The sequence below is a fragment of the Trifolium pratense genome, linkage group LG5 (assembly GCF_020283565.1).
Source record: "Trifolium pratense cultivar HEN17-A07 linkage group LG5, ARS_RC_1.1, whole genome shotgun sequence".
Classification (NCBI taxonomy): Eukaryota; Viridiplantae; Streptophyta; class Magnoliopsida; order Fabales; family Fabaceae; genus Trifolium; species Trifolium pratense.
The window spans coordinates 33,638,280-33,663,449 of NC_060063.1; the positions used below are offsets into that span (position 1 = coordinate 33,638,280).

The 25,170-nt window shown below is 39.4% G+C and overlaps 1 protein-coding gene across 1 annotated transcript; it reads right to left on the minus strand.

The window, feature by feature from the left end:
- Positions 1-10,284: 10,284 nt before the first annotated feature.
- LOC123886481 lies at positions 10,285-12,762 on the minus strand. Its single transcript, XM_045935799.1, has one exon. It carries the CDS (start codon positions 12,760-12,762, stop codon positions 10,285-10,287), a length of 2,478 nt encoding a protein of 825 aa, XP_045791755.1.
- Positions 12,763-25,170: the final 12,408 nt, after the last annotated feature.

The following is a 25,170-nucleotide window of genomic DNA, read 5'->3' on the forward strand; positions in this document are numbered from 1 at the left end:
TAGAAGAGCGTGCTACTATACTATATATACGAAGACAAAGCTCAAGGCTATGTATCTCATTTTGAAAAAGTATTAGTTACACACATTGAGTCTTTGTTGAGTCTTTTATTGTTTGATTGTAATTCTTGCTTGTGGATTCTATAACACGAGTTAAGAAGTAAGTTTATTATTTTAAGGTGACTCCTAAGCTTTGAAGTACGGAGTTTACCGTGTGTGATTCACTTGAAGCTTTTAAGCAAAAGTGAAGTGTTGTCTTGGCAAGTTGTCGCCACATCATTCCTAACATTGTTTAAACAACACAGGTTGTGTTGTGTGAGTGGAAGTGAGATGGGATCTCATGTCTAGGAGTTCCTAGGCAGAAGTTGCATGAGTAGTGTCGAGGTTATAAGGCGTAAACTAGGGGTTTGCTGGAGGTCTTAGTTTGAGGCGTAAATCCTAAGGTTTGCTGGAGGTCTTAGTAACTAGAGCTATTAGTGGATTTCCTTCCTGGGTTGGTATCCCCCAGAGTAGGCAGTTGGCTGAACTGGGTTAACAATTACTTGTGTCATTTATTTATTTTCTGTCAGTTTTTATATGTTATAAGATGTGCCAACAATAGAAACAACATTATTCATAAAGTAGTTGTTGGGACATCTTCGGTAACATCATTCTAGTGATACCAGAATTTCAATCTTGAAGGGGATTCGCCGGTTAACCCTTTTGCATCCAGTTTATGGTGAGGGTGAATCCAACCTAAAGTTTAGTGTGTTCACACACGCTTTGGAATTTATGTGCAATGTTCATCATGTTCTTCATCATCATCTTCTTCGAGTATTTGCAGCAGACCCCGACAAATGTTCTAACAAGGTTTGCTGGAATCCTTATGATGCACGCAAAGAGGTCCATTAGCTTAGGTGGAGGCCGAAGATGGATGCACATTTTTTTGATAGGATAATGAACCGATACGAGTTGTATGTTCGGAGCATTCTTCTTCACCTCGCTAAATCATAATTTGACATCTCCATAATCGATTGGACTAGTCTTTTGGAATGAGTTATCCTAATGTGTGTAAGTCCTAACAAAAGATACTTTCATCGAGAGTTGAGCCATGAAAAGGGCTCTATATGTTGGATTAAGGTTCCACTGAATATTGATAGGTAAGTGTTAAAGCCGATGAAATGGAAATGGCTACCACCATTGGGTCAATGCTGAAAGAGTGGAAGCTGAAGGTGTGAAAACACAAGAAAGGGGGGGGGGGGTTGAATTGTGTTTTAGTCAAGTTTAAAACTTTTTCAAGTTCTTAACTTAACTACAACAGCAGCGGATAAATAACACAATAAAACAAGTTAAGAGAGAGAGAGAGATCACACAAGCAATTTATACTGGTTCCTCTCACAAAACGAGAGTAGTCCAGTCCCCTTGCACTTCCAAGGGATTTCACTATAATCACACAAGATTACAACTGCTCAAGCACACAAGCAAGAGACTTCTCAACAATGCTCAAGCACACAAGCTTAAGACTTCACACTTAAGCACACAAGCTTAAGTTATCTCAAGTACTCGATATAGTAAAGTAATGGAAAGTATACAATAGCTCTTAGACAGAACCTAGAAGAACAAATACTAAATATTTGAACTAAAAGTGCAACAACACAGTTCAGAGGTTCAGAGCTTTGTATGAGGAATTCAGAGTTTGTTCGTGCGTGATAGTAATCCTTGATTTGATTCTTATTTTATTACAACTGATTCCTTTAGTATATATACGACTAGAAAAGAGTCGTTGCAAAGATGACCGTTGAAGTAGATAACCTTTTGTCTTCAAGCAGCCTGTCTTGATGCAGTTTGGTTGTATCCAAAACTAAGTAAGAGTTTCAGGTACTTTGACTACTGCAGAGAAGACTTTCCTTATTCAGCTAACACCACTGATGACCCACGTTCTCAAAAGAGGACAGACAGAAAGAGATTAGCTGTTCTGATCAGGCTTGAAAGGTCCTTTTCTTCATTGGTAGAAGAGTTGACTTGCAAAAGAGAATCTTTACAAACTTCAAGAAGATCATCAGAGTTTGATGAAGCTAAGACTTTAAGAGGTTCTGAAGACTTCATCGTCTGAAGTCTACAACTTCTGAGTCTCACGATCTTCTGAGCGCTTACGAACATCTGAAGTCCTTATCTTCTGATCATTGATCAGAGCTTAATTGAATCTAAGTCCTGCACACTTAAATTAAATTTTTAGTCCTTCCAATTGTTTATTAATACTTTGTTATCATCAAAACCTTAATAGATTTAGGGGCAAACATTTTTAAATCAATTTTGTTCCAACAATCTCCCCCTTTTTGATGATGACAAACATAAGTATTAATTGACAATTGTTGTTAAATTAACTTATCATGTTTCTCTTAGGTTTGTGAGGTTTGCAAGCTCCCCCTAAGATTGATACTCCTTAAAGCCTAAGCTTTAAGTTTTATCCATGATATTTTAATTTAGTATAAGATTAAGATAATTTGGAATGAAATAAATTTTCATATCTTTCTTCAGAGTGAGAGGTTTGCAAGCTCTCCCCCTAAGTCTCATAAGGCTAAGTTAAAATTGCACTCTTAACTTATCCTTACTTATGAAATTTATTTCAGTTTCAACTAACTTAGTCTCCACATTGAAATACGTAAAACAACTTAAAAGTAACAACTTTTAACTTAATGGATAAAAGCGTAAGCTTAATAGATAAAAACGAGAGCGTGGTTTCAGCTTTGAAACTTATCACTTATCAATTAATGCGTAACTACTCCCCCTTTTGTCATTATCAAAAAGTAAAAAAAAATTTAGATAACCAAGACAGTCAAAGAAGAAGAGTGGTTGTTACAAAGGTGAATTTATTTCAAAAACAAAAAACAACGCGCTAAAAAGTTTATAAAAGGTGAACGAGTTAACATGCCTGCTTCACATAAAAACAATAAGAAACGAGTATTTCAAGAAAAATCAAGAAGAATGAGAAGGTTTAGTTCACGTATCGCAGAATTTCGGAGAAAGAAAGAAGAAGAGAAACGCGAAAAAGATGAGAAAGATAAAGAAGACGACAAGAAACCACAAGATGCTGAGATTATAATCATCTCATCAGATTCTGAAGCTGAAGAGAATGAAGATGATGCTGACTATGTTGAGTTCTTGGCTGGCTATGTTCCAGAAGAAGAACAAGAAGAAGAAGAAGAGCAAAACCCAGATCCCATAGAAATTTCATCAGAGGATGCTGAGGAGAAATCTGAGATTTCTTCTGAGTATTATCCATCTGACTAGGATTAGGTTGTCTTTTTCTTTCTTTTACCAATGTACTCAACATTGTTAGATCATTAATGAAAATTTTCTTTTAAAATCATCTTGTGTTCTTATGTTCTTGTTTATCAAAGAAAATTAGCACACAAAAAAAATAACAAATCACATAACTAAGTTAAAATCCCAAAATAAAAATTGTTCAGAAATTATAAAAATAAGGTAAAGAAAATATGAATATCAAGTTCAGACGATAAAAAAAATCATAAGAGACATAAAGTGCAAAGAATCCTAAGGTTTCTTAAGAAAGGCTAAGAGCTGGTCAAATTTGTCATTCAGAGACCCCACGTTGGAAACTAGACCATCCACTTTAGATTCCAGGTTGAGATGAGCTGTCCTTTGCCTTTCCAAACCTTCTTGTTGTTCCCTCAGAGCTTCTTGAAATATCTGCAGCTGATCTACAACCACAGGAGCTTGATCTTCAACCAAAGGTGCCTTTCCTTTATCAGAAGAGGGTTCACCTTCCTCTGGATAATCAATCATCAGAATATCAGCAACTGGAGCATCCTCTTGGTTCAGCTCAGGGATTTCTTCAGCAAGTCTTGCAGCAGCTTCAGCTAGACGTTCATTCTCAATCCGTTGATCCTCAAGACTCTTGAACAATTTAGAATCCACCCAGCATTCCTTAAACACAGACATATGCCTTGCAGTAGCAGCAATAGCAGCAAGCTTAGCACGCTCATGCTCTTCATGATTGAACTCAGTCAGGCGTTTCAAGCTAGCTCTTGCTAAGTTGTCCTTCAGCAGATGTACCAAATCCAAATCCCGTTGCCCAATCACAGTCTTGATTTCATCACCCATAGCATCCAGAGCTTTGCAAATTCTAGCTTTGATTAGTGACACCTCCATATCCACATCAGAGGGACACACCAAAAACTTGTCCTGAATGTGTGATAACCGAAGTAAATCATCATAAAGCTGATTGGAGAGGTTACCAAAAGGGTCAAAGGATGAGGGTAAGATATTGGGAATGGTAGAGTGTTTTGTGGATTCATTAGCAGGGTTCTGCTTCTGAAGGTTTAGGGGCACAAGTATGAATGCGTGGATTAGGTTCAGGAGTTGATTCAGAGGAAGAGATGTCAGATGTTGATTCAGGATAAATGTGTTCAGGTGATGGTTCAGGAGATTTGTGTTCAGGGGTTGGTTCAGGAGCAATTTGTTCAGGGATTGGTTCAGGAGATTTATTTGGAGAGGGTTGTTTGGTGGGAGAGGTTTGTTCAGCAGTTGGAATATCTGGTTGCGGTTCAGATGGAGGAATGTCAGGTGATTGTTTTTGTGGTTGAGGTAGAGGTAGAGGTGATTTTGGTTTAGGAGGTGAGCTAGATTTGTGGGTTTCATGAGAATGAGGCTAATTATTTAGGGGGTCAGGGCTGAGGTGTTTTTCTAGTTCAGAAAGAGGGTTATCAGAAGGTGAAATGTTGGGAAGAATAGTTCTAAGTGGTTTGGTAAACCCTATTCCAATTTCAGCTTCATTAAAGATGTACTGAGGAGATTTACCTTTAGGATCAGGGACATGTTTCTGATGCATCCTGGTACTCAGAGTTTCTTCATCAGACTCAGTTTCTGAATCAGACTGAGATTCAGAGGAGTCACTTTCTTCACTTTCCTCTTCATCATCAACAATAATTGGCTTCTTTGATGAAGTTGCAGCAGCTTTTCCAAACAAAGCTTCATGTTTCCTTTTAGTTCTTTGCTCAGCAGCAGCTTCTTCTACTTTAACCTTCTTCTGAGCAAGAAGATCTGATTTTCCTTGCACAGCTTTCCTCTTAGGTTTCCTCTTAGGATTATACATGTTTACAGGAGCTGGAGGGACCATACTCCTATCAACATTATAACCTTCATCCTTAAGAACTTTCAGATAATCTTGAATGATGTGCTCAGCATCCATTTCAGAGATTACTGGATATCCATCCACATACAAGCGATCTTCCAAACTAACTCTAAATGCTTGTTTAGGTTGAACCAGCTTGGTGTCAATTAAGTGCATCTTTGTTAAGAAGCTTGCATTCAGAACTTCTGGCGAGAGCTTCTGAGCCATAAGTTCTGGATAGAACTTCTTCAGATTCTGAACAATGTGACCTTGGAAGAGAAGATCTGAAAGCAGTCTAGGATAAACAATGGTTGTTTTCCTCTGAGACTTGCTTGCGAAGATGGCTTCACAGACCCTCTCAAAGAAGTATTTACCCAGATTTACTTTCCTTTCAGTCAGAAGAAAGTAAATTAAATGACGATGAGGCCATGAGATAGTATCAGTACCACCAACTCTTGGACTGATAGTTGACAAAATAATCTTGAAAAGAACCCTGCACTCATCTGTCAATCCTTTAACCTTTCCTTTCAACTTCATGTCAATGCACATCCTGTGCAGAAGTTCGTCTCTGAATCTTGTATCCTTCTCAAAATCATCTAGAACCAAACCAGAGTTGTCCAAACCCAACAAAGCATTGAAGTGAATTGGAGTGAAGGTAAGATTGATACCACAGATATTAGACCTAATCTGTGTACCAGTGAACTCCAAAAGACCCATCTCCTTCCTAGTTTTTCCTTTCAGACTAGGATCTCTTTCGATTGCTGCAAGTTCTTCTTGCTTTGCTTCAAACTTTGTAAAAACTCTTGTTTTCATCCAGAATTTCTTCAAAAGATCTGGATAAATGGGACCATTTAGCATATCAAAGTACTTATTCCATCCTTGAGCAGAGAAGTACGGCTTCACATCATACCCATTTTCCTTTAGACTTTCAAAATCGACCATCTTCTCAGGTAGTAACGTCAGTTGAGATTCTGGGAATTCCATCTCGTTCCCAACAATCTGAAGGTGTCTGAACATAAACGGAGGGATCTTTGTTGTTGAAGAAGATGAAGTACCATCCATGATGGAGTTTAGGTAAGGGTAGGAACTAATGAGAGAGAAAGAAAAATTTTGTTGAAGGTTTAGAGAGAAAAGAAAGTGTAGGTTGTGAAAGTGAGAAGTGTGCAAGTGTATTGTGTAAGTTTTATTTAAATGCACACAGTTAACACGAAAATAGCAAATTTGGGAAGTTACGCTAATTGACAGAAAGTTGAATACCAAAAATCATCATTAACCACCCACTACCTGACACACGTAGACCACGTGCAGAAATTTACTCGGTAACTTCTATTTTAATGGACAACTGTTCAGCAGCGAATACTAAACGTTTCCCACTTAAATAGTTCAGAGCCTCTGAGTTATTTAAAATTCTCTATCAGAGTTAAGTACTTCAGAGCTTGTGTTTCAGATGTTCTGAATCATAAGTTCTGATATACATAACCTCTTACACTTTAAATGCCAAAAAAAAATTTCATTCAGAGATTGAAAACATGTTCAGATGTTTCTTTATAAAATCAAATCTTTCAACAGGTAAGGCTTTAGTAAATATGTCAGCCCATTGATTTTCAGTATCAACAAACTTAATATCTATAATGCCTCTCTGAACATAATCTCTGATAAAATGGTGTTTTATTTCAATATGTTTGGCTCTAGAGTGTAGGATAGGATTATTAGATAAATGAATGGCTGCAGTATTATCACAATATAAAGGAATATTGTGACTGCTTACCTGATAATCTTCTAACTGATATTTTAGCCAGAGTAGTTGTGTGCAACACTTAGCTGCTGAAATGTATTCTGCTTCTGCTGTAGACAAAGCTATAGTAGTTTGTCTCTTACTAGCCCAGGAGATAAGGTTTTCACCAACAAATTGACAATTGCCACTTGTGGATTTTCTTTCAAGTTTATCTCCAGCATAGTCAGCATCACAGAATCCATTTAGCACATAATCATTGGATTTCTTATAGAGAAGTCCAAGATTAGTTGTTCCTTTCAGATACCTAAAGATTCTCTTTACAGCAGTAAGATGAGATTCTCTAGGATCTGACTGGAATCTTGCACATAAGCAAACACTGAATAAAATATCTGGTCTAGAGGCTGTCAGATAGAGTAAGGAACCAATCATACCTCTGTAGACCTTTTGATCTATTTTTCCTTCATTGTCTGACTTGCTCATGTTGGTAGTTGAATGCATAGGAGTGTTCATTATCTTGCAGTCATCTAGATTGAATTTCTTCAGAAGTTCCTTGGTATATTTTGATTGATGAACATAAGTTCCTTCCTTCTTCTGATTGATTTGAATTCCAAGAAAGAATTTCAATTCTCCCATCATGCTCATTTCAAATTCATCCTGCATTATCTTAGAAAAATTCTTGCACAAGGAAGCATTAGTTGAACCAAAGATAATATCATCAACATAAATTTGAATGATTAAAATGTCTTCTTTGGTTGTTTTTCTAAAGAGTGTGCAGTCAACCTTCCCTTTCTCAAAACCCTTTTCAAGAAGGAAATTACTGAGTCTATCATACCAAGCTCTTGGAGCTTGTTTCAGACCATACAGTGATTTCTTCAATTTGAAAACATGTTCTGGGTTTGAGACATCTTCAAAACCAGGAGGTTGCTTAACATACACTTCTTTAGAAATAAAACCATTTAAGAAGGCACTCTTAACATCCATCTGATACAAAGTTATTCCATGATTAACAGCATAAGATAGAAGTAACCTGATTGCTTCAAGTCTAGCAACTGGTGCAAATGTTTCAGTATAGTCAATCCCCTCTTGCTGACTATAACCTTGTGCAACCAATCTAGCCTTGTTTCTTACCACTTCACCTTGTTCATTCAGCTTGTTTCTGAATACCCATTTTGTTCCAATAATGTTCTTGTGTGAAGGTTTGGGCACTAAAGTCCATACATCATTCCTTTGAAATTGATTCAGCTCTTCTTGCATTGCTACAATCCAAGCATCATCTTTTAGAGCTTCATCAATCTTTGAAGGTTCCATCATTGAGATAAGACCAACTAAAGATTCCTCATTTCTCAGTTGAGATCTTGTCTTCATTGGACTATCTTTGTTGCCTAAGATCAGTTCCTCTGGATGTGATGATTTGTATTTGAAAGTGTTTCTTGGGGGCTCATCATCTTCAGACTCATTAACATCAGGTTCAGCAATTGCTTCAGTTCTTTGTTGTTCAGAGTCTGTAGGAACTGTTATGTTCAGAGGTTCTTCAGAGAATGGATGTTCTGAGTAGTTTGGAATATCTGAATATTGATCCTCTGATACCTGAAATCTAGACAAACCTTCCACAAGCTCTGACACTTGGTCAGGCTCTTTGTCATCAAATTTGACATGCATAGTGAAATTCTGGCACACTAGTAACACGATGTTGAAAACGATGCTTCACCACTGCAATACACTTTTAATGCGTGAATGATCCAACATCCAACAGCGCATACAACATGAATAAAAAACTTAACAGACTGAAAATAAATTAACACAGTAATTTGTTAACCCAGTTCAGCATAAGCCTACTCTGGGGGATACCAATCCAGGAGTGAATCCACTATGACAGTATTAGTTTGAAGCCCTCACTAAACTTCCAGTTTATGACTTCTCACCTAATCACCACCCGTGCTATATTCTACCTAAGACACACCTAGGTATGAGAACCTCCGCTCACCTCCTCTTGACCACAGACTCTGTGATCGTTACACAACACAGATAATTGATATGAAGTCACACTTCCTAAACATAGCTATTCCGTGCTTAAAAGCTTGGGAATACTTGACACACTATCTCCTTGCTTAGAAGCTCCAGAGATATTACAACACAATAACACAATTCTCAGACTTGCATCAGGGTGATACAAGCACAAGAAAAACAGTACACACTAAAACCTAAACACACGCTTTGTGAAATTCAATGACGGCTTCAGTTATTTGCACAAGGGTTCAGTCACCCTATAAATAACCTGAGCAACTAACATGGGCTAGGTCTTGAATTGGGCTTCAAACTTGTATCAGGTCCGAAAGTTCCTTCAAGGAATATTCTTCGAGCAAATGTTTTGTTTCCATAAATAAGAGATTCTTTCTGAAACAAAACTAGGTCATGGCCGCCTTCTGGAGCATTAGGAAAGGCGCTGCTTGCCATACAAGTAAAATCACGTGGATTCCTTTTATAGAATAAGGCGCGAGATTTAATGATAACAGGCCCGGCCCACTGGATGTGGTATCCAATGTTGAAGCATTCTGCGCAACATCTTGCTTGAACTTGATGGTGAAGCATTCTGCTCCACATCTGGCTTGATCATTTGTTTTAGCAAAATGAGGCCAAACTTTAAAACACCAACAATCTCCCCCTTTGGCAATTTTTGGCTAAAACAATTTGTGATTATTTCAACCAATCTAGAGAGATACAATAACTACCTTTCTTCAACTCAACATAGGCACACAGTCATGAAGTAAAGTAGAACAATCTTCAAATGCATTTTCAAATGCTCCTCATATGAAAAACGCAATCAAATATAGAAGTATCGCACTAGAGTATCAGAGACATACACAGCGGAATAATGAGCACAACTAGCCTCACAGGATATACGCCAATAGAGAGTATATAGATTCTCATGAAAGAGACACTGGGGAAAAATAAATTCCCTCAACGCTGAGAAAAATAAATTCTCAGGAATATTGATGCTTCAACATTCATTAGCACCTTGCATGGTGTGAGTAAAGCACTTGCTGCTCCCCCTTAATATCAGAGACGAGTAAATATTTTAAACAAGTAATTTTTACTCCCCCTAAAAACATGCATACCAGATAAACACATATGCATAGTATATCAGAACTTTTACTCCCCCTCAACTCCCGCATTACTACCTGTAGCTTGATGATGCAACATCAGGTAGCACATCCTCATGGCACATCACATCATATCAGAGAGCATATATTTATCTGATATCAGATACACTACTCCCCCTTTTTAGCCAGAAATTAGACAAACATGGTCTTCATAGAGCATAAAGAAAAATATCCAGAGTACCAGAATATAAAGTGCAGAGAGTACCAGAAATTATTACAGACCATGCACACTTGGTGCCAAATTCAAAAGATCAAATGCAAAAGTGAAATAAAGAAAGTTACACAGAGGCACTAGCACTAGAGTCACTTTCTTCTTCCTTATCTGAACCAGCTTCCTCTTCCTCACTAACAGCATCAGCCATTTGCTCATCCATATCAGCAGCTGCAGCTTCTTCAAGCTTCAGAGCATGAATCATCCTTTCAAATTGCAGCTTCTTTTCATCCAGCTCCTTGCAATTTGCTTCCAGCATAGCAATTATCTCCTTCCTTGTCATGGGAGCATCTGTAGCAGCAGTTGATGAGCCAACAATGTCTGGAGCATGCTGTTGGCTATACAATTTCTGATGAATAGAGAGAGGTTCTGCTCTTGTCTTTGCAGACTCACCCTCATGTCTAATGCTAGGGTGCTGAGAAAATATGATATCACAGAGCAAAGTAGGGAAAGCAATGGGTTGCTTTGTAACAGAGGTCTTGGCATGTTGTACAATTTGATTGAAGATATAAAGACCAGCATTAAATTTTGTACCTGTGCCAATCATGTAGATCAATTTACCTAGCCCAGTAGCAACATCAGAGGAGTGGGTTGTGGGAACCCAGTTGACTGAAGCAATGCGATTCAGGATAGCATACTTCAAGGTCAGCTTTACAGCAGGCACCTTTGCCTTCCTTGGCCAAATCTTCACCTGGTTAGCAGTAATGGTTTTGCAGATCACATTATTAGATACCCCAAAGTCAGGATGAGTCACATCAGGGTTATCAAGAGCCTTGTTGATAACAGCAGGGGAGAATTCCACACACTTTCCACGCACATAAACCTTCTGGTATTCTCTATCCAGAGGATTGTCACATCCTGCAGGGATGTTGACCACAAACTCCCTTACCAGCTTCTCATAACAGGAGCCTAAACCCCTCACAGTCTTGATCATCAAGTTCACTACTTCTTCACACTCCAAGATATCTTTGCCTAATTCTCTTTCCAAGGCAAGTCTCCTTTTGCAGATAAGACCCCATCTTTGGGCATATGATGGAAGATGGAATGACACATTATCACAAGGAAAATCTTCAATCTCAGCAGGAACAGAGGCAGCTTTTCTTGCAGACATGGCCTTCTTCGTAGGAGGCTTGATGCTTGAAGCATCCTTTTCAGCATCAAAATCAGAGTCACTGGATGGTGCACTCTTCCTTTTCAGCACATTCTTCTTCTTCTCAGAGAGAGGTACAGACTTTCTCCAAGATTTCTTAGGACCATATTTGACAGGTTTTAGGGTAGAATCCCTAGTCTTCTTGGTCACAACAGGGGTGGTTTCAATAACAGGTACAGGTTTTGTTGTCCTGCTTCTCAGTCTTCTGCCAACACCTTTCTGAACAGGTTTGGCCTGTTGGTCTTCATCAGTTTCAATGTCATCCAAATCCACCATATTCTTGCCTTCAGTACCCGTTTTCTCAGAACCAGTAGCATCATTGTTCCCAGTAGCTTCTTTCTCTTTTTCTTTCTCAGGCTCAGAGTCAGCCACAATCACAGGAGTACCTCCATCGTTAGTTATCTCTTCGTCAGTAGAGGCTTCTGTATCAGAACTACTACCAAATGAATCAGTGAAGGCAGTATCATTGGAGTTTTGACGAGTTTTGGATGGTTCAACATCCTTTGCAGCATCAATCAGTTTCTCGGATGCTCCAGCTTCCAACACATCATCAGGAATAGAATCCTTTTCTTTCACAGTTTTGTCACCAACCGCAGGGGTGACATTATCAGAAACAATTTCTTCCTCTTTCTCAGCCAAAGAGGTTTGACCAACAACTGGTTCAACAGTAACAGACCTAGATGTTTCTAGGGTTTCAGCAGATTTGGGGTTAACCGACAGAGTAGGTTTTTCTCCAACAACCTTTTCAACTTCAGATTTCTCAGTTTCACTATGAACCTTACTGGATGATTCAACATTTGATTCAGTCGCTAATTTGACAGAGGTGTCAACATGCGATTCAACATTGGCAGTATCAAAGGGATTTTTGTTCAAGTACAAATCAAACATGTTCAAACCCTTTTTAACAGACAATTCACCCTTTTTCTTCTCAGATTTACTAGAAATAGACTTGTTCGAGAGAGACGGAGAGGATTCACTTACTTTAGTAGGTTTCTCCTTTTTGTCGCTAGCCTTCGATTTTGACGATTTCTTCTTTGATTTAGTTGAAAGCACAGTCGTGATGGGTTCAGCATCAATGACAACAGTAGAACCTTTTGCTTTGGAGCGAGTTTTCACAGTATCATCAGTGGTGTTCTTGATTTGGGAAGGATCAGATTGTTGAGACATGGTGATGAGATTTTTGTGAATTTTGGTGATTGAGGGTGATGAACGAGATGATCCTAGTTTCCAAGAATGTGATAGAGTTGATAGGGAAGTTGAGAGTTTGAGAGAGAAAACACAATTGATGGAGAGATGAATGCGTGTAATGAGGTGGTTATGGAAAGTGTTTGATGTCTTTCCTAGATTTGCGTGCTCCACTAGTTGAAGAGAAGATAGAAGAGCGGTTGCACGCATATAGTGCTCTAACTGCTATAACTCCTCATGCAGGCAAATTCCTAATTTGCCCCTGAGCCTTTCAAATTGTGTTGCATCCAATGCTTTAGTGAAAATGTCAGCCACCTGTTCCTCTATAGCAACATGCTCCAACTTCACAATATTTTCTTCTACTAAATCCCTGATGAAGTGATGACGAATGTCAATATGCTTTGTTCTACTGTGCTGTATTGGGTTTTTCGAAATATTTATGGCGCTCATGTTGTCACAGTACAGTGTTAGAGCATCCTGTTCAACATTGTATTCCTTAAGCATCTGCTTCATCCACAATAGTTGAGAGCAACTACTCCCAGCTGCAATGTACTCAGCCTCTGCAGTGGATAGAGAAACACAGTTTTGTTTCTTGCTAAACCATGAGATAAGATTCTCTCCTAGGTAAAAACATCCACCAGAGGTGCTTTTTCTGTCATCAGCACATCCAGCCCAATCTGCATCACAATATCCCATCAACCTAGCATTGTTGGTGTGGGAATACATTAATCCATAATCAGAGGTTCCATTGACATACTTCAGAATTCTTTTTACTTGTGTAAGATGGCTCATTTTTGGCTCAGCTTGGTACCTTGCACATACACCAACAGCAAAGGTGATGTCAGGTCTGCTTGCTGTGAGGTATAGTAGGCTTCCTATCATGCTTCTGTACAGGCTTTGGTCTACATCTACACCTTTCTCATCCTTGGTTAATTTCAGATGTGTGGCAGCAGGTGTTCTTTTGTGAACTGCATTTTCCATGCCAAATTTCTTTATGATATTTTTAGCATACTTGCTTTGAGACACAAATATTGTGTCTTCCATCTGTTTTACCTGTAATCCAAGAAAATAGGTTAGTTCACCTACCAAGCTCATCTCAAATTCAGACTGCATTTGTCTCACAAAGTGTTGGACCATCGGTTCTGCCATCCCACCAAAGACTATGTCATCAACATATATCTGTGCTATCAACAAGTTTCCATTCATTTCTTTGACAAACAAGGTCTTGTCATTTCCACCTTTCTTGTATCCTTGGTTGATCAGGAATTCAGTTAGCCTCTCATACCAAGCCCTTGGTGCTTGTTTCAAGCCATACAAAGCCTTTTTTAGTTTGTAGACATGATCCGGATAATTTGGATCTGTAAAACCTTTGGGCTGTTCAACAAACACTTCTTCACGAAGATACCCATTTAGAAAAGCGCTCTTGACATCCATTTGGTATAGTTTGAGTTTGAGGATGCAAGCTACACCAAGAAGCAGCCTTATGGATTCTAGTCTTGCTACGGGGGCAAAGGTCTCATCAAAGTCGATTCCCTCTACCTGAGTGTAGCCTTGAGCTACCAGTCTTGCCTTATTCCTTGTTACTGTGCCCTTCTCATCAGATTTATTCTTGTATATCCATTTAGTACCTATGACATTTACTCCATGTGGTCTTGGAACAAGATCCCAGGCTTCATTTCTCTTGAATTGATTCAATTCTTCCTGCATTGCTACAATCCAGAACTCATCAGTAAGAGCCTCTTTTATGTTCTTAGGCTCAAATTTTGATACAAAGCAAGTGTTTGAGATAGCATCAATTTTTCTTCTGGTAGTAATGCCCTGGTCAGGATCACCTATGATCAAATCTTTAGGATGATTCTTCTGTGTCCTAATAGATGGTGCTTTTACTGGGACAGGTACAGAGTCTTGATCAGATTCCTCACCTTTTAATTCAGACTTTTCACTTTGTGTCATCTCATCAGAATTGTCAAGGGATGGTTCAACATCTGTTTCCACATCCTGTGTTTGAGTGGATGGTGCATCATCAATTACAACATTGATCGTTTCCATAATGACTTTGGTTTTTGAGTTGTAGACCCTGTAGGCTCTGCTATTTAAAGAGTATCCCAGAAATATACCTTCTTCACTTTTAGGATCAAGTTTTCGTCTTGGTTCTCTGTCAGCAAGAATGTAGCATTTACTCCCAAAAATGTGAAAGTGTTTCACAGTTGGCTTTCTTCCCTTCCATAACTCATATAAGGTTGCAGATGTTCCCTTTTTAAGTGTTACACGGTTGTGTATGTAGCATGCTGTACTCATAGCCTCTGCCCAGAATTGATATGGAAGACCCTTGGCATGAAGCATAACCCTAGCAGACTCTTGAATGGTTCTATTCTTTCTCTCTACTACACCATTTTGTTGTGGTGTTATGGGGGCAGAGAATTCATGTTGGATACCTTCTGATGCACAGAAATCATAGAATTTGCTGTTTTCAAATTCCTTCCCATGATCGCTTCTGACCCTTATGATAACAGACTCCTTTTCTCTTTGAAGTTGTACACATAAGTTTCTAAATGTTTCAAAACTATCTGATTTTTCTTTAAGGAAATCTATCCATGTAAATCTAGAGAAATCATCCACCATAACAAAAGCATACCTTTTTCCTCCAAGACTTTCAGTCTGCATAGGTCCCATCAAGTCCATATGTAATAATTCAAGTGTTCTGGTAGTAGTTTGATGTTGAAGCCTTGGATGCGCCACCTTGGTTTGTTTGCCTATCTGACATTCTCCACATATTGTTCCTTCGTCTATCTTTAGCTTGGGTAATCCTCTGATTGCTTCTTCAGCTATGGCCTTTTTCATTCCTCTTAGATGTAGATGGCCTAACTTTTGATGCCAGAGTTTGACTTCATCATTTTTGCTTATGAGGCAAGTAGACATATAATTTCCTTCTTCAGATACCCACAAGTAACAATTGTCTTTGGACCTTGCTCCCTTCATTATCAGTCTTCCTTCTCCATCCGTAACAAGACATTCTGATTGTGTGAAGTTCACCTTCATGCCTTGGTCACACAATTGACTGATGCTAATCAAATTGGCTGTAAGACCTTTTACTAACAGAACATTGTCCAAGTTTGGTAACCCATTGTCAATTAGATTCCCAATTCCTTTTATTTCTCCCTTAGCTCCATCTCCAAAAGTTACAAAACTTGTGGCATAGGATCTTAGATTGGCTAGATACCCTTCCACTCCAGTCATGTGTCTAGAGCATCCACTGTCAAAATACCAATCTTGTCTGGATGATGCCCGCAGTGATGTATGGGCTATCAGGCTTACACCATCTTCCTTCTTTTTCCACTCTTTCTTGACATTCACGTTCTCAGATTTGGGTTCAAGTGATCGTGAATTCTGTGGATAGCCATACAGCTTGTAGCAGTAAGGTCTGATGTGCCCTTTCCTACCACAGTAATGACACCTCCAATTCCTTCTTTTAGTCCTAGATTTTGACCTGTTGTATCGATGGTGAGGCGGATGTTGAGGCATCGAGTTAGTCTGGACATGCTGCTTGGGTTTCAACCATGTGTCAGTTCCCTGATGTGTGGGAGGATGAGGAGGTAGTAACCCACCACTAACATGAAAAGTTTTATTAATGGGGGTAGTGATAGTAGCTTTGTTGTAACCCATTTCTTGATCCACTATCTCATAGTCAAAACCAATAGGTTTCTTACCTGCACTTTGTTTTAACAGCATGGCTTGAAACTTTTCTTCTCCTGATGCAAAGACTCTAACTTGTTTTCTAGCATGCTCCAAGTCTTCATTCAGCTTCTCAATCTCTTTGTTAAGAGTCTTAATTATATCTAGACATTCATTCTTCTCAGCCTGTAGTTGGCAATTCGCCTTCTTTTGTTTTCCCAAGGCTTTGCAGAATTCATTGCTCCTGATGAATAGGTCTTTATAGGTAGTCAGTAGTTCTTCATAGGATGTTTCATCACATGATTCAGCATCAGATTCATAAACACCTGTCAATGCATTGACAAGTTTGGCAGATTCACCTTCATCTTCTTCTTCTGAATCCTCATCTGACCAAGTGACAGCAAGACTCTTCTTCTTCTTCAGAAAAGTAGGGCATTCAGATTTGATATGACCAAATCCTTCGCACTCATGACACTGAACTCCTCTAGATGAAGTACTTTTGTCATCACTTCTGGTCCTCCTTTGACTAGATGCAGGTTTGTTGAAGTCAGTTTTGGTGCTTGGACCATTGAACTTATTGTTGAAGTCAGATTTGGTGCTTGGACCATTGAATTTATTTCTTTTGTCCATCCTCTTCATGATACGATTGAACTGTCTCCCAAGTAACACCATGGCTTCAGATAAACTTTCATCACTCTCCATATCTATCTCTTCACCTTCTGCCGTATTAGAAGTAAAAGCCAAACTTTTGTTTTTCTTCTCTTTTCTTTAGTTTATGCTCATCTCATAGGTTTGAAGTGAGCCTATTAGTTCATCCACTTGAATGTTGGCCAGATCCTGAGACTCTTCTATTGCTGTTACTTTCATGTCAAACCTCTTAGGTAGAGATCTGAGGATTTTGCTCACCAGCTTTTCATCTGATATGGGTTCTCCCAAAGCATCAAATGAATTTGCAAATTCTAAAATATTCATGTGAAAGTCATGAATAGTCTCTTCTTCCTTCATACTCAGATTTTCAAAGTTTGTGCGAAGTATCTGAAGTTTGGACAGCTTTACCTTGTTGGTTCCTTCATGTGCTTTCCTGAGTATTTCCCACGCCTGTTTGGCCACAGTGCATCGTTTGACAAGTCTGAACATGTTGATGTCCACCCCATTGAATATGGCATTTAAGGCTTTTGAACATGTTGGCCACAGTGCATCGTTTGACAAGTCTGAACATGTTGATGTCCACCCCATAGAATAGTCTTTTGTAGGCTTGATTTCACTGGTTACCTTTCCATCCTTATCAATGACCACTGGGGGTTCCCATCCATTTTCTACAGCTTTCCATGTTCTGCTATCAATGGATTTAAGAAAAACCATCATCTTAGCTTTCCAGTAGTCATAGTTCTCAGGCCCAGTTAACAGTGGTGGTTTAGACACCGTTCCTCCTTCCTTGTCCATCTCACCAGAAATTTCCGTCCCTGAAGCTCACCCTGAGTTTCGAGCAGGGTGCCTGCTCTGATACCAATTGAAATTCTGGCACACTAGTAACACGATGTTGAAAACGATGCTTCACCACTGCAATACACTTTTAATGCGTGAATGATCCAACATCCAACAGCGCATACAACATGAATAAAAAACTTAACAGACTGAAAATAAATTAACACAGTAATTTGTTAACCCAGTTCAGCATAAGCCTACTCTGGGGGATACCAATCCAGGAGTGAATCCACTATGACAGTATTAGTTTGAAGCCCTCACTAAACTTCCAGTTTATGACTTCTCACCTAATCACCACCCGTGCTATATTCTACCTAAGACACACCTAGGTATGAGAACCTCCGCTCACCTCCTCTTGACCACAGACTCTGTGATCGTTACACAACACAGATAATTGATATGAAGTCACACTTCCTAAACATAGCTATTCCGTGCTTAAAAGCTTGGGAATACTTGACACACTATCTCCTTGCTTAGAAGCTCCAGAGATATTACAACACAATAACACAATTCTCAGACTTGCATCAGGGTGATACAAGCACAAGAAAAACAGTACACACTAAAACCTAAACACACGCTTTGTGAAATTCAATGACGGCTTCAGTGATTTGCACAAGGGTTCAGTCACCCTATAAATAACCTGAGCAACTAACATGGGCTAGGTCTTGAATTGGGCTTCAAACTTGTATCAGGTCCGAAAGTTCCTTCAAGGAATATTCTTCGAGCAAATGTTTTGTTTCCATAAATAAGAGATTCTTTCTGAAACAAAACTAGGTCATGGCCGCCTTCTGGAGCATTAGGAAAGGCGCTGCTTGCCATACAAGTAAAATCACGTGGATTCCTTTTATAGAATAAGGCGCGAGATTTAATGATAACAGGCCCGGCCCACTGGATGTGGTATCCAATGTTGAAGCATTCTGCGCAACATCTTGCTTGAACTTGATGGTGAAGCATTCTGCTCCACATCTAGCTTGATCATTTGTTTTAGCAAAATGAGGCCAAACTTTAAAACACCAATACATAGTTTCTTCCACAGTGTGTGTTTCAGAAATATACAGTCTGTATGCTTTTGAGCGTTCAGAATATCCTATAAAGATACCCTTATAACCTCTAGCATCAAATTTCTTTAGATGGACTTTGTTGTTTAAGATATAACAAGTACATCCAAACTGATGAAAATAAGAAATGTCAGGCTTTCTTCCTTTGAACAGTTCATAAGCAGTTTTGTTCAATTTAGATCTGATATAGATTCTATTTTGAACATAACATGCTGTGTTTACAGCTTCTGCCCATAAAAATTTTGCTACATTAGTTTCATGCATCATGGTTCTGGCCATTTCTTGTAGAGTTCTATTCTTCCTTTCTACAACCCCATTTTGTTGAGGAGTTCTAGGAGAAGAGAATTCATGCAAGATGCCATATTTTTCACAAAAGTTTTCAAAAGGTTCATTTTCAAATTCTCCACCATGATCACTTCTAACTTTTAAAATAGTGTAGCCTTTTTCATTTTGAATTTGTTTGCAGAAGATGCTAAACTCATCATAAGCTTCATCTTTTGTTCTTAGGAATTTTACCAAAGTCCATCTATTGTAATCATCAACAATTACTAATCCATACTTCTTTCCATTGATAGAGGCAGTGTGAACTGGCCCAAAAAGATCAATGTGAAGAAGTTCCAATGGTCTTGAGGTAGAAACAATGTTCTTAGGTTTAAAAGATGATTTTGTAATCTTTCCTTTTTGACATGAACCACAAAGTGTGTTTGAGTGATATTTAATTTTAGGTAAACCTCTGACAAGGTCAAGCTTACTAAGCTTAGAGATTAACCTCCAGTTAGCATGGCCTAACCTCTTATGCCAGATCCATTTTTCTTCACTCAAGGTCAAAAGACACATCACTTTTTGTTCATTCAAATCAGAAAGATTAATTTTATAAACATTGTTCTTTCTCAGACCTTTGAATATAATGGAGTTATCAGATTGTTTAGATACAGTACATGATTCCTTATTAAAGACAACTACATAACCATTGTCGCAAAATTGACTTATGCTCAATAAGTTATGTTTGAGTCCATCTACTGTACCTGTACCTATTATCTTTCCTTTTTGATTACCTCCAAAGCCAACAGATCCTCCTTCTTTCATAGTCAACTTAGAAAATAGTTGTTTGTCACCACTCATATGCCTTGAACATCCACTATCCAGATACCATGAGTGATTCATGATACTTCTTTGAGTGGCAGGTTGTATGAGAAACAACTTTAATCATTGCGGTAGAACTCTTCATCACAGTTAATGATAAAGTCATCCCAGTATTCTTCCTCTTCATTTTTCAAGTTCTGATTGTTAACTTGAGAACTTGTCAGCCATTTGTCTAGGACATAAGCCCTTGTTCCTTTGCATAGGACTTGTTTCCATACTCTAGGTAGGATATATCCTTTCCTAGTTGGTAAATCTGAATGATACATTATTTCAGCTTTTGGTACCCATCTTCTGGGTCCACGATTGTTAGTCCACAAATGCTTACTATGTTGTCTAGTGTTAGAGAAAGATCTTGGTTTGGAATAATAACCTTTTTGAAATCTGTTATTATTCCAGGATTTGGATTGTTTATGATTCCAGGGTTTGTATTTATCACCAATCCCATGTTCTGATTGATTATATCTACTGACTCTAGAATCATAAATAATCTGAGTCCTGTACTTCATCTGAGATTTAGAGTTTGAATTTTTACTTTTAAAAACTTCTGATCTTTTAGATTGACTAGCTTCAGGTACTGAAGTTCCTTTGGATCCAGAATTTGAAGTCTCAGATGTTAAAGCTTTCAGAACATCTGAACTAATGTTCTCAGGTTCTGAACAACTTCTGTCTTCTGAACTTTTCTTTCCAGATCCTGAGGCACTTGGTTCCTCTGAGCTGTCAGCTTCTAAATCACTCAGATCATCATTGTCATTTTCAACAATACCAGGATTCTTTCCCTCTTCACTTGGTGGAACAACATAATAAACCCAAGATTTTCCAACCTTTTTGGCAAAGGTCTTTAGCTTTGAATATGTTCTACCATATTCATAGCCAGGTCCTTCTCCTCTATGTCTCAAAACATTATAAATTCTATTAGCAGCTTTGCTCTTCCCAAGGTTGAGATGCACAAACTGTTGAAGAGCTATTTCCTGCTCATCAATAGGTTTGTGACAAACAGCACAACCCTTTTCAAAGTCATTCACTCTATTCAGAGTTTCTTGATACAGACCTTGAAAATGTTCTGCTTGCTCAGTCAGAGTGTTAAGCTTTTCTTGTAAAACTTTTTGTTTACTTAACACTCTGAGATGTTTCTCAATGACCTTGTTAAGTGCAGTTATAAGTTGAGATTTAGAACAGTCAGAAAATACCTCATCTGTTACTTCTGAATCTGATTCTGATTCATCCTCTGAGTCTGCATCTGAGTCAGTTGAAGCCATCAGGGCTAGATTTGCCTCTTCTTCTTCCTCAACTTCTTCCTCAGATGATAGCTGATGACAAATCGTCACACTATCTAATCCATGCCTATTTTAGCAACATTAGGTACATTTTAGTAGGTTTTTAGCAATAAATATGAGAGAAATCTAACCAATAGCTTGATTACTTGATTTGCAAGAAAACAGGAAAAATTGCAGGATTTGAATGATTTTCACTACGCTGGGGGCGTAGGCCATCACGCGCCGCGTGATGGAGCTAACAGAGAGCCAAGATTCTGACTTTGATCACGCGCCGCGTGATGCCTTACCACGCGCGGCGTGAAGCTTTGCTGAAGATGAAGATTGCTCTCTGACTTGATCACGCGCCGCGTGATTCTGTTACCACGCGCGGCGTAGTTGATGAAATTGCAACCACGCGCGGCGTGATAGATCTGGCGCGCGGCGTGGTTGCCTTCTGTATATATATTTTCTGCAGAATTCTGTTTCAGGGTTGGAAAATTTCTGCACTTTTCACTACATTCTGGTTTTGATACTTGAAGATCGTGATTCAACACTCCAGTGGGAGCTCCAAGCGCATCAGATCATGGATTCACAAGCCGTGGCGATGAAGCGAGGAAGCAATCGAAGAACGATGAGGAGCTAAACTCCTTTGGAGGTAGGATCTAGGGTAGTTTAGAATGTAGTTCAGCTAAATGTAACCTGCAATTGTGTAAGATCATACTCTCTTTACAGTGTTCATTCAATTCAAGTCTGTTTCTAATGCTTTACAATCCTTCATTAGTGTTGTAATGATTTTGAGTTAAGTCACGTGCGAGAGTATTGATTTAATGTCTGAACTGAATTGTATTGAGCACTCGAGTGTCTCCGGTCGAGAGATTGAGGCATAGAGTGTAGCGAACGATTGACGCGCGTTAATATCATTCGTTGTAGGTAGCTTCCGCCCGAGAGATCGGGGGAGTATCGACAACGAATAGAGTGGATTTTGACAAGAGATTGCGATTCACTAATTTGTCGATCTAGTTGTGAACACTTGAGTAGTTCTTATGACATTGTAGGTTGTATGCGGTTAGCTATAGTCTAGATGATTCCGATGATTCTACCTCGCTTTTCCTTATTATCAAAGCACGTTTTCTAGCCATTCATTACTCAACATACCCCCAATTTATGTGTAATTTTCTGTATAATGTCTATGAACACAATTCGACTAGCTTGATCACACAATCCCTGTGGATCGATATTTTTATTACTACGTGACTTTCGTGCACTTGCGAAATTAGTCATCAAGTTTTTGGCGCCGTTGCCGGGGATTGTGATTGATTCAACTAGGCAATAGTGTTCATATTTTCTGTGTTTTCTTAAGTATTTTCTGTTTTATATTTGTTTCCCGGAGCGTTCTACTTGTGTGTTTCATTGTGCATGCGGAGAACAGGTCCTCAAGAGCTGCAATTTGATCCAGAGATTGAAAAGACAGCTCGCGCAATTCGAAAGGCAAGAAGGGAAGCTCAAGCGTCAAGGGGAATAGTTTTGCTAGGTGGTACACCGGACTGTCAAGGACAGAATTCAGCAACGATGGAAGAAGAACAGGTTCCACCGGTCCATGTTCCACCGGTTCCTCAACCGCCAAGGCGTACCCTTGGTGATTATGGGAGGAGAGACAATGACGCGTTGGCAAATCAAGGATTTCAGCCGGCGAATCCTGTCTCATTCGACATCAAGAACACGGTCCTTTCCGCCTTAAAAGAGAATCCGTATTCAGGTTCGGAAGCTCAATGCCCGAATTTACACTTGTCTCATTTCTATGAAGCCTGCGACTATACCGATCCACCGGGGGTGAGCGAATCGGACAAAAGGCTGAGGTTATTCAAGCATTCTCTCACCGGCCGTGCTAAAGATTGGTTAGACACGATACCCGCCGGGATTATTGAAACTTGGAGACAGCTGGAGCGGAAGTTCTTGGATCGTTACTTCCCTATTCATAAGTTTCTAGAAAGAAGGGCTGAAATTAGCAACTTCGAACAAGCGGATGGTGAGACGTTGTATGATGCTTGGGAGAGGTTCAAGGTCTGTCTTAAGAGGTGCCCGAATCACGGTTTCGATGGCCACAATCAGATGCAAATGTTTACCCAAGGTTTGAGGGCTCAAACGCGAATGATACTTGATGCATCAGCCGGTGGTTCGTTGAAGAACCGTGACGAAACTGAAGCAAGAAAATTGGTGGAAAGCATGGCTCAAAACGAGTATAGAGCTACTAATGATAGAGGAGCCAAAAAGAAAGGCGGAGTGTTGGAATTGGATACTCAAACTGCATTATTGGCACAGCAAAAGCTCATTACTAGCCAAATGGAAGCAATGATGAAGCTGCTGTCCAATCCGCAAGTCCAAACTTCTCCGATAGGTAAAATTGACAATGTGCGCTGTGATTTTTGTTTGCAGGACCACCCAAATGGCGGATGCTTTCCGGAAGGTTCAGAGGAGGCCCGCTACTTGGCCAATTTTCGGAAGCCGTACAACAATAACAACGGTTCCGGATGGGGGAATGGTATGCAAAGTCAAGGTGCACCGCAACAGCAGCAAAGGCCTCCATCAAGGATGGAAGAGACTCTAAATCAGTTCATGCTCATGACTCAAAGCAACTTCGAAGCGATGAAATCGAGTCAAGCGACCTCTAACAAGAATCATGAAGCTTCTATAAAGAATCTTGAGGTGCAAATGGGCCAGCTGTCAAGACAGTTCTCTATGTTGCAAAACCAAGGAGGGTTCGGTGGAAACACTCATGACAATCCGAAAAATGAAACTTGCAATGGAATCACCTTGAGGAGTAGAGAGATACCGGAAAGGCCAGCTGTGGAGAAGCTTTTGAAAAAAAAGGTCAATGAGGGAGAAGTTGAAAATAAGAAAGAGGATGTAGTTGAAAATAAGAGATATGAGGGAGAAGTAGAAAAGGAAAATATGCCTAAGGAAGTTGAGATTAGTGAGGATGAAGTAGAAGAAGTTGAAAAACAGAGGGAGATAAAAGGAAAAGAGAGTAAGAAGGTTGAGAAAGATAAAGGAGTTGATGAATCGCCATATGCTAGGATGCCTTTTCCTAGGAGAAAGAAAGTTAAGAATCTTGAACGGGAGAAGGAGTTCAAGAAGTTTATGAAGGTGTTGAACAAGCTTGAGATGGCTATACCGTTAGTGGAGGCATTGGAGCAAATGCCAAGTTATGCAAAGTTTTTGAAGGAGCTGCTCACAAAGAAAAGAAAACCATTGGATGATGAAATGGTGAGTATGACGGAAGAGTGCAGCGCCCTCATTCAACGGAAGCTACCTCAGAAAAAGAAAGATCCGGGGAGCTTTACGATTCCTTGTTCTATTGGAACGCTCACTATTGAAAAAGCTTTGTGTGATTTGGGTGCTAGCATTAATCTGATGCCGTTATCAATGATGAAGAAGATACCGGGAGCGGTAGCAAAACCGACAAAGATGAGTCTCTCTTTGGCGGATAGATCGATTGTGCATCCGGAAGGTATTCTCCATGATGTGTTGGTTAAAGTTGCTGGGTTTGTGTTTCCCGCGGATTTTGTGGTCTTAGACATAGAAGAGACTAGGGAGTGGGAACCTTTGCTACTTGGTAGACCCTTCTTAGCAACCAGCCGTGCCCTAATCGATGTGGAGATGGGGGAACTCATGCTAAGGACTGACGATCAGCAGGTTACATTCAATGTCTTTGATAAGATGGAGTGTGATGATGGAGACCCACAATGCTTTAAAATCCAGGTTTATGATCATATGGTTAAACATGCTCTTAAATTACCTTGGAATGCACACTACGTGCCACATGGTGGCACTTCTTTTCCTTAACCCTTAGGGGTATGGAACGTCAAGCATCGGGACGTTAAACAAGCGCTGGTTGGGAGGCAACCCAACGGTTTCTAATGTTTTAGTTTGTTTCCTTTTGAAGTATGTAGGTAAGGTGTGCAGCAGAAGCAAGGACGGAAGCAAAACAGGGCAGAACAGAATTCTAC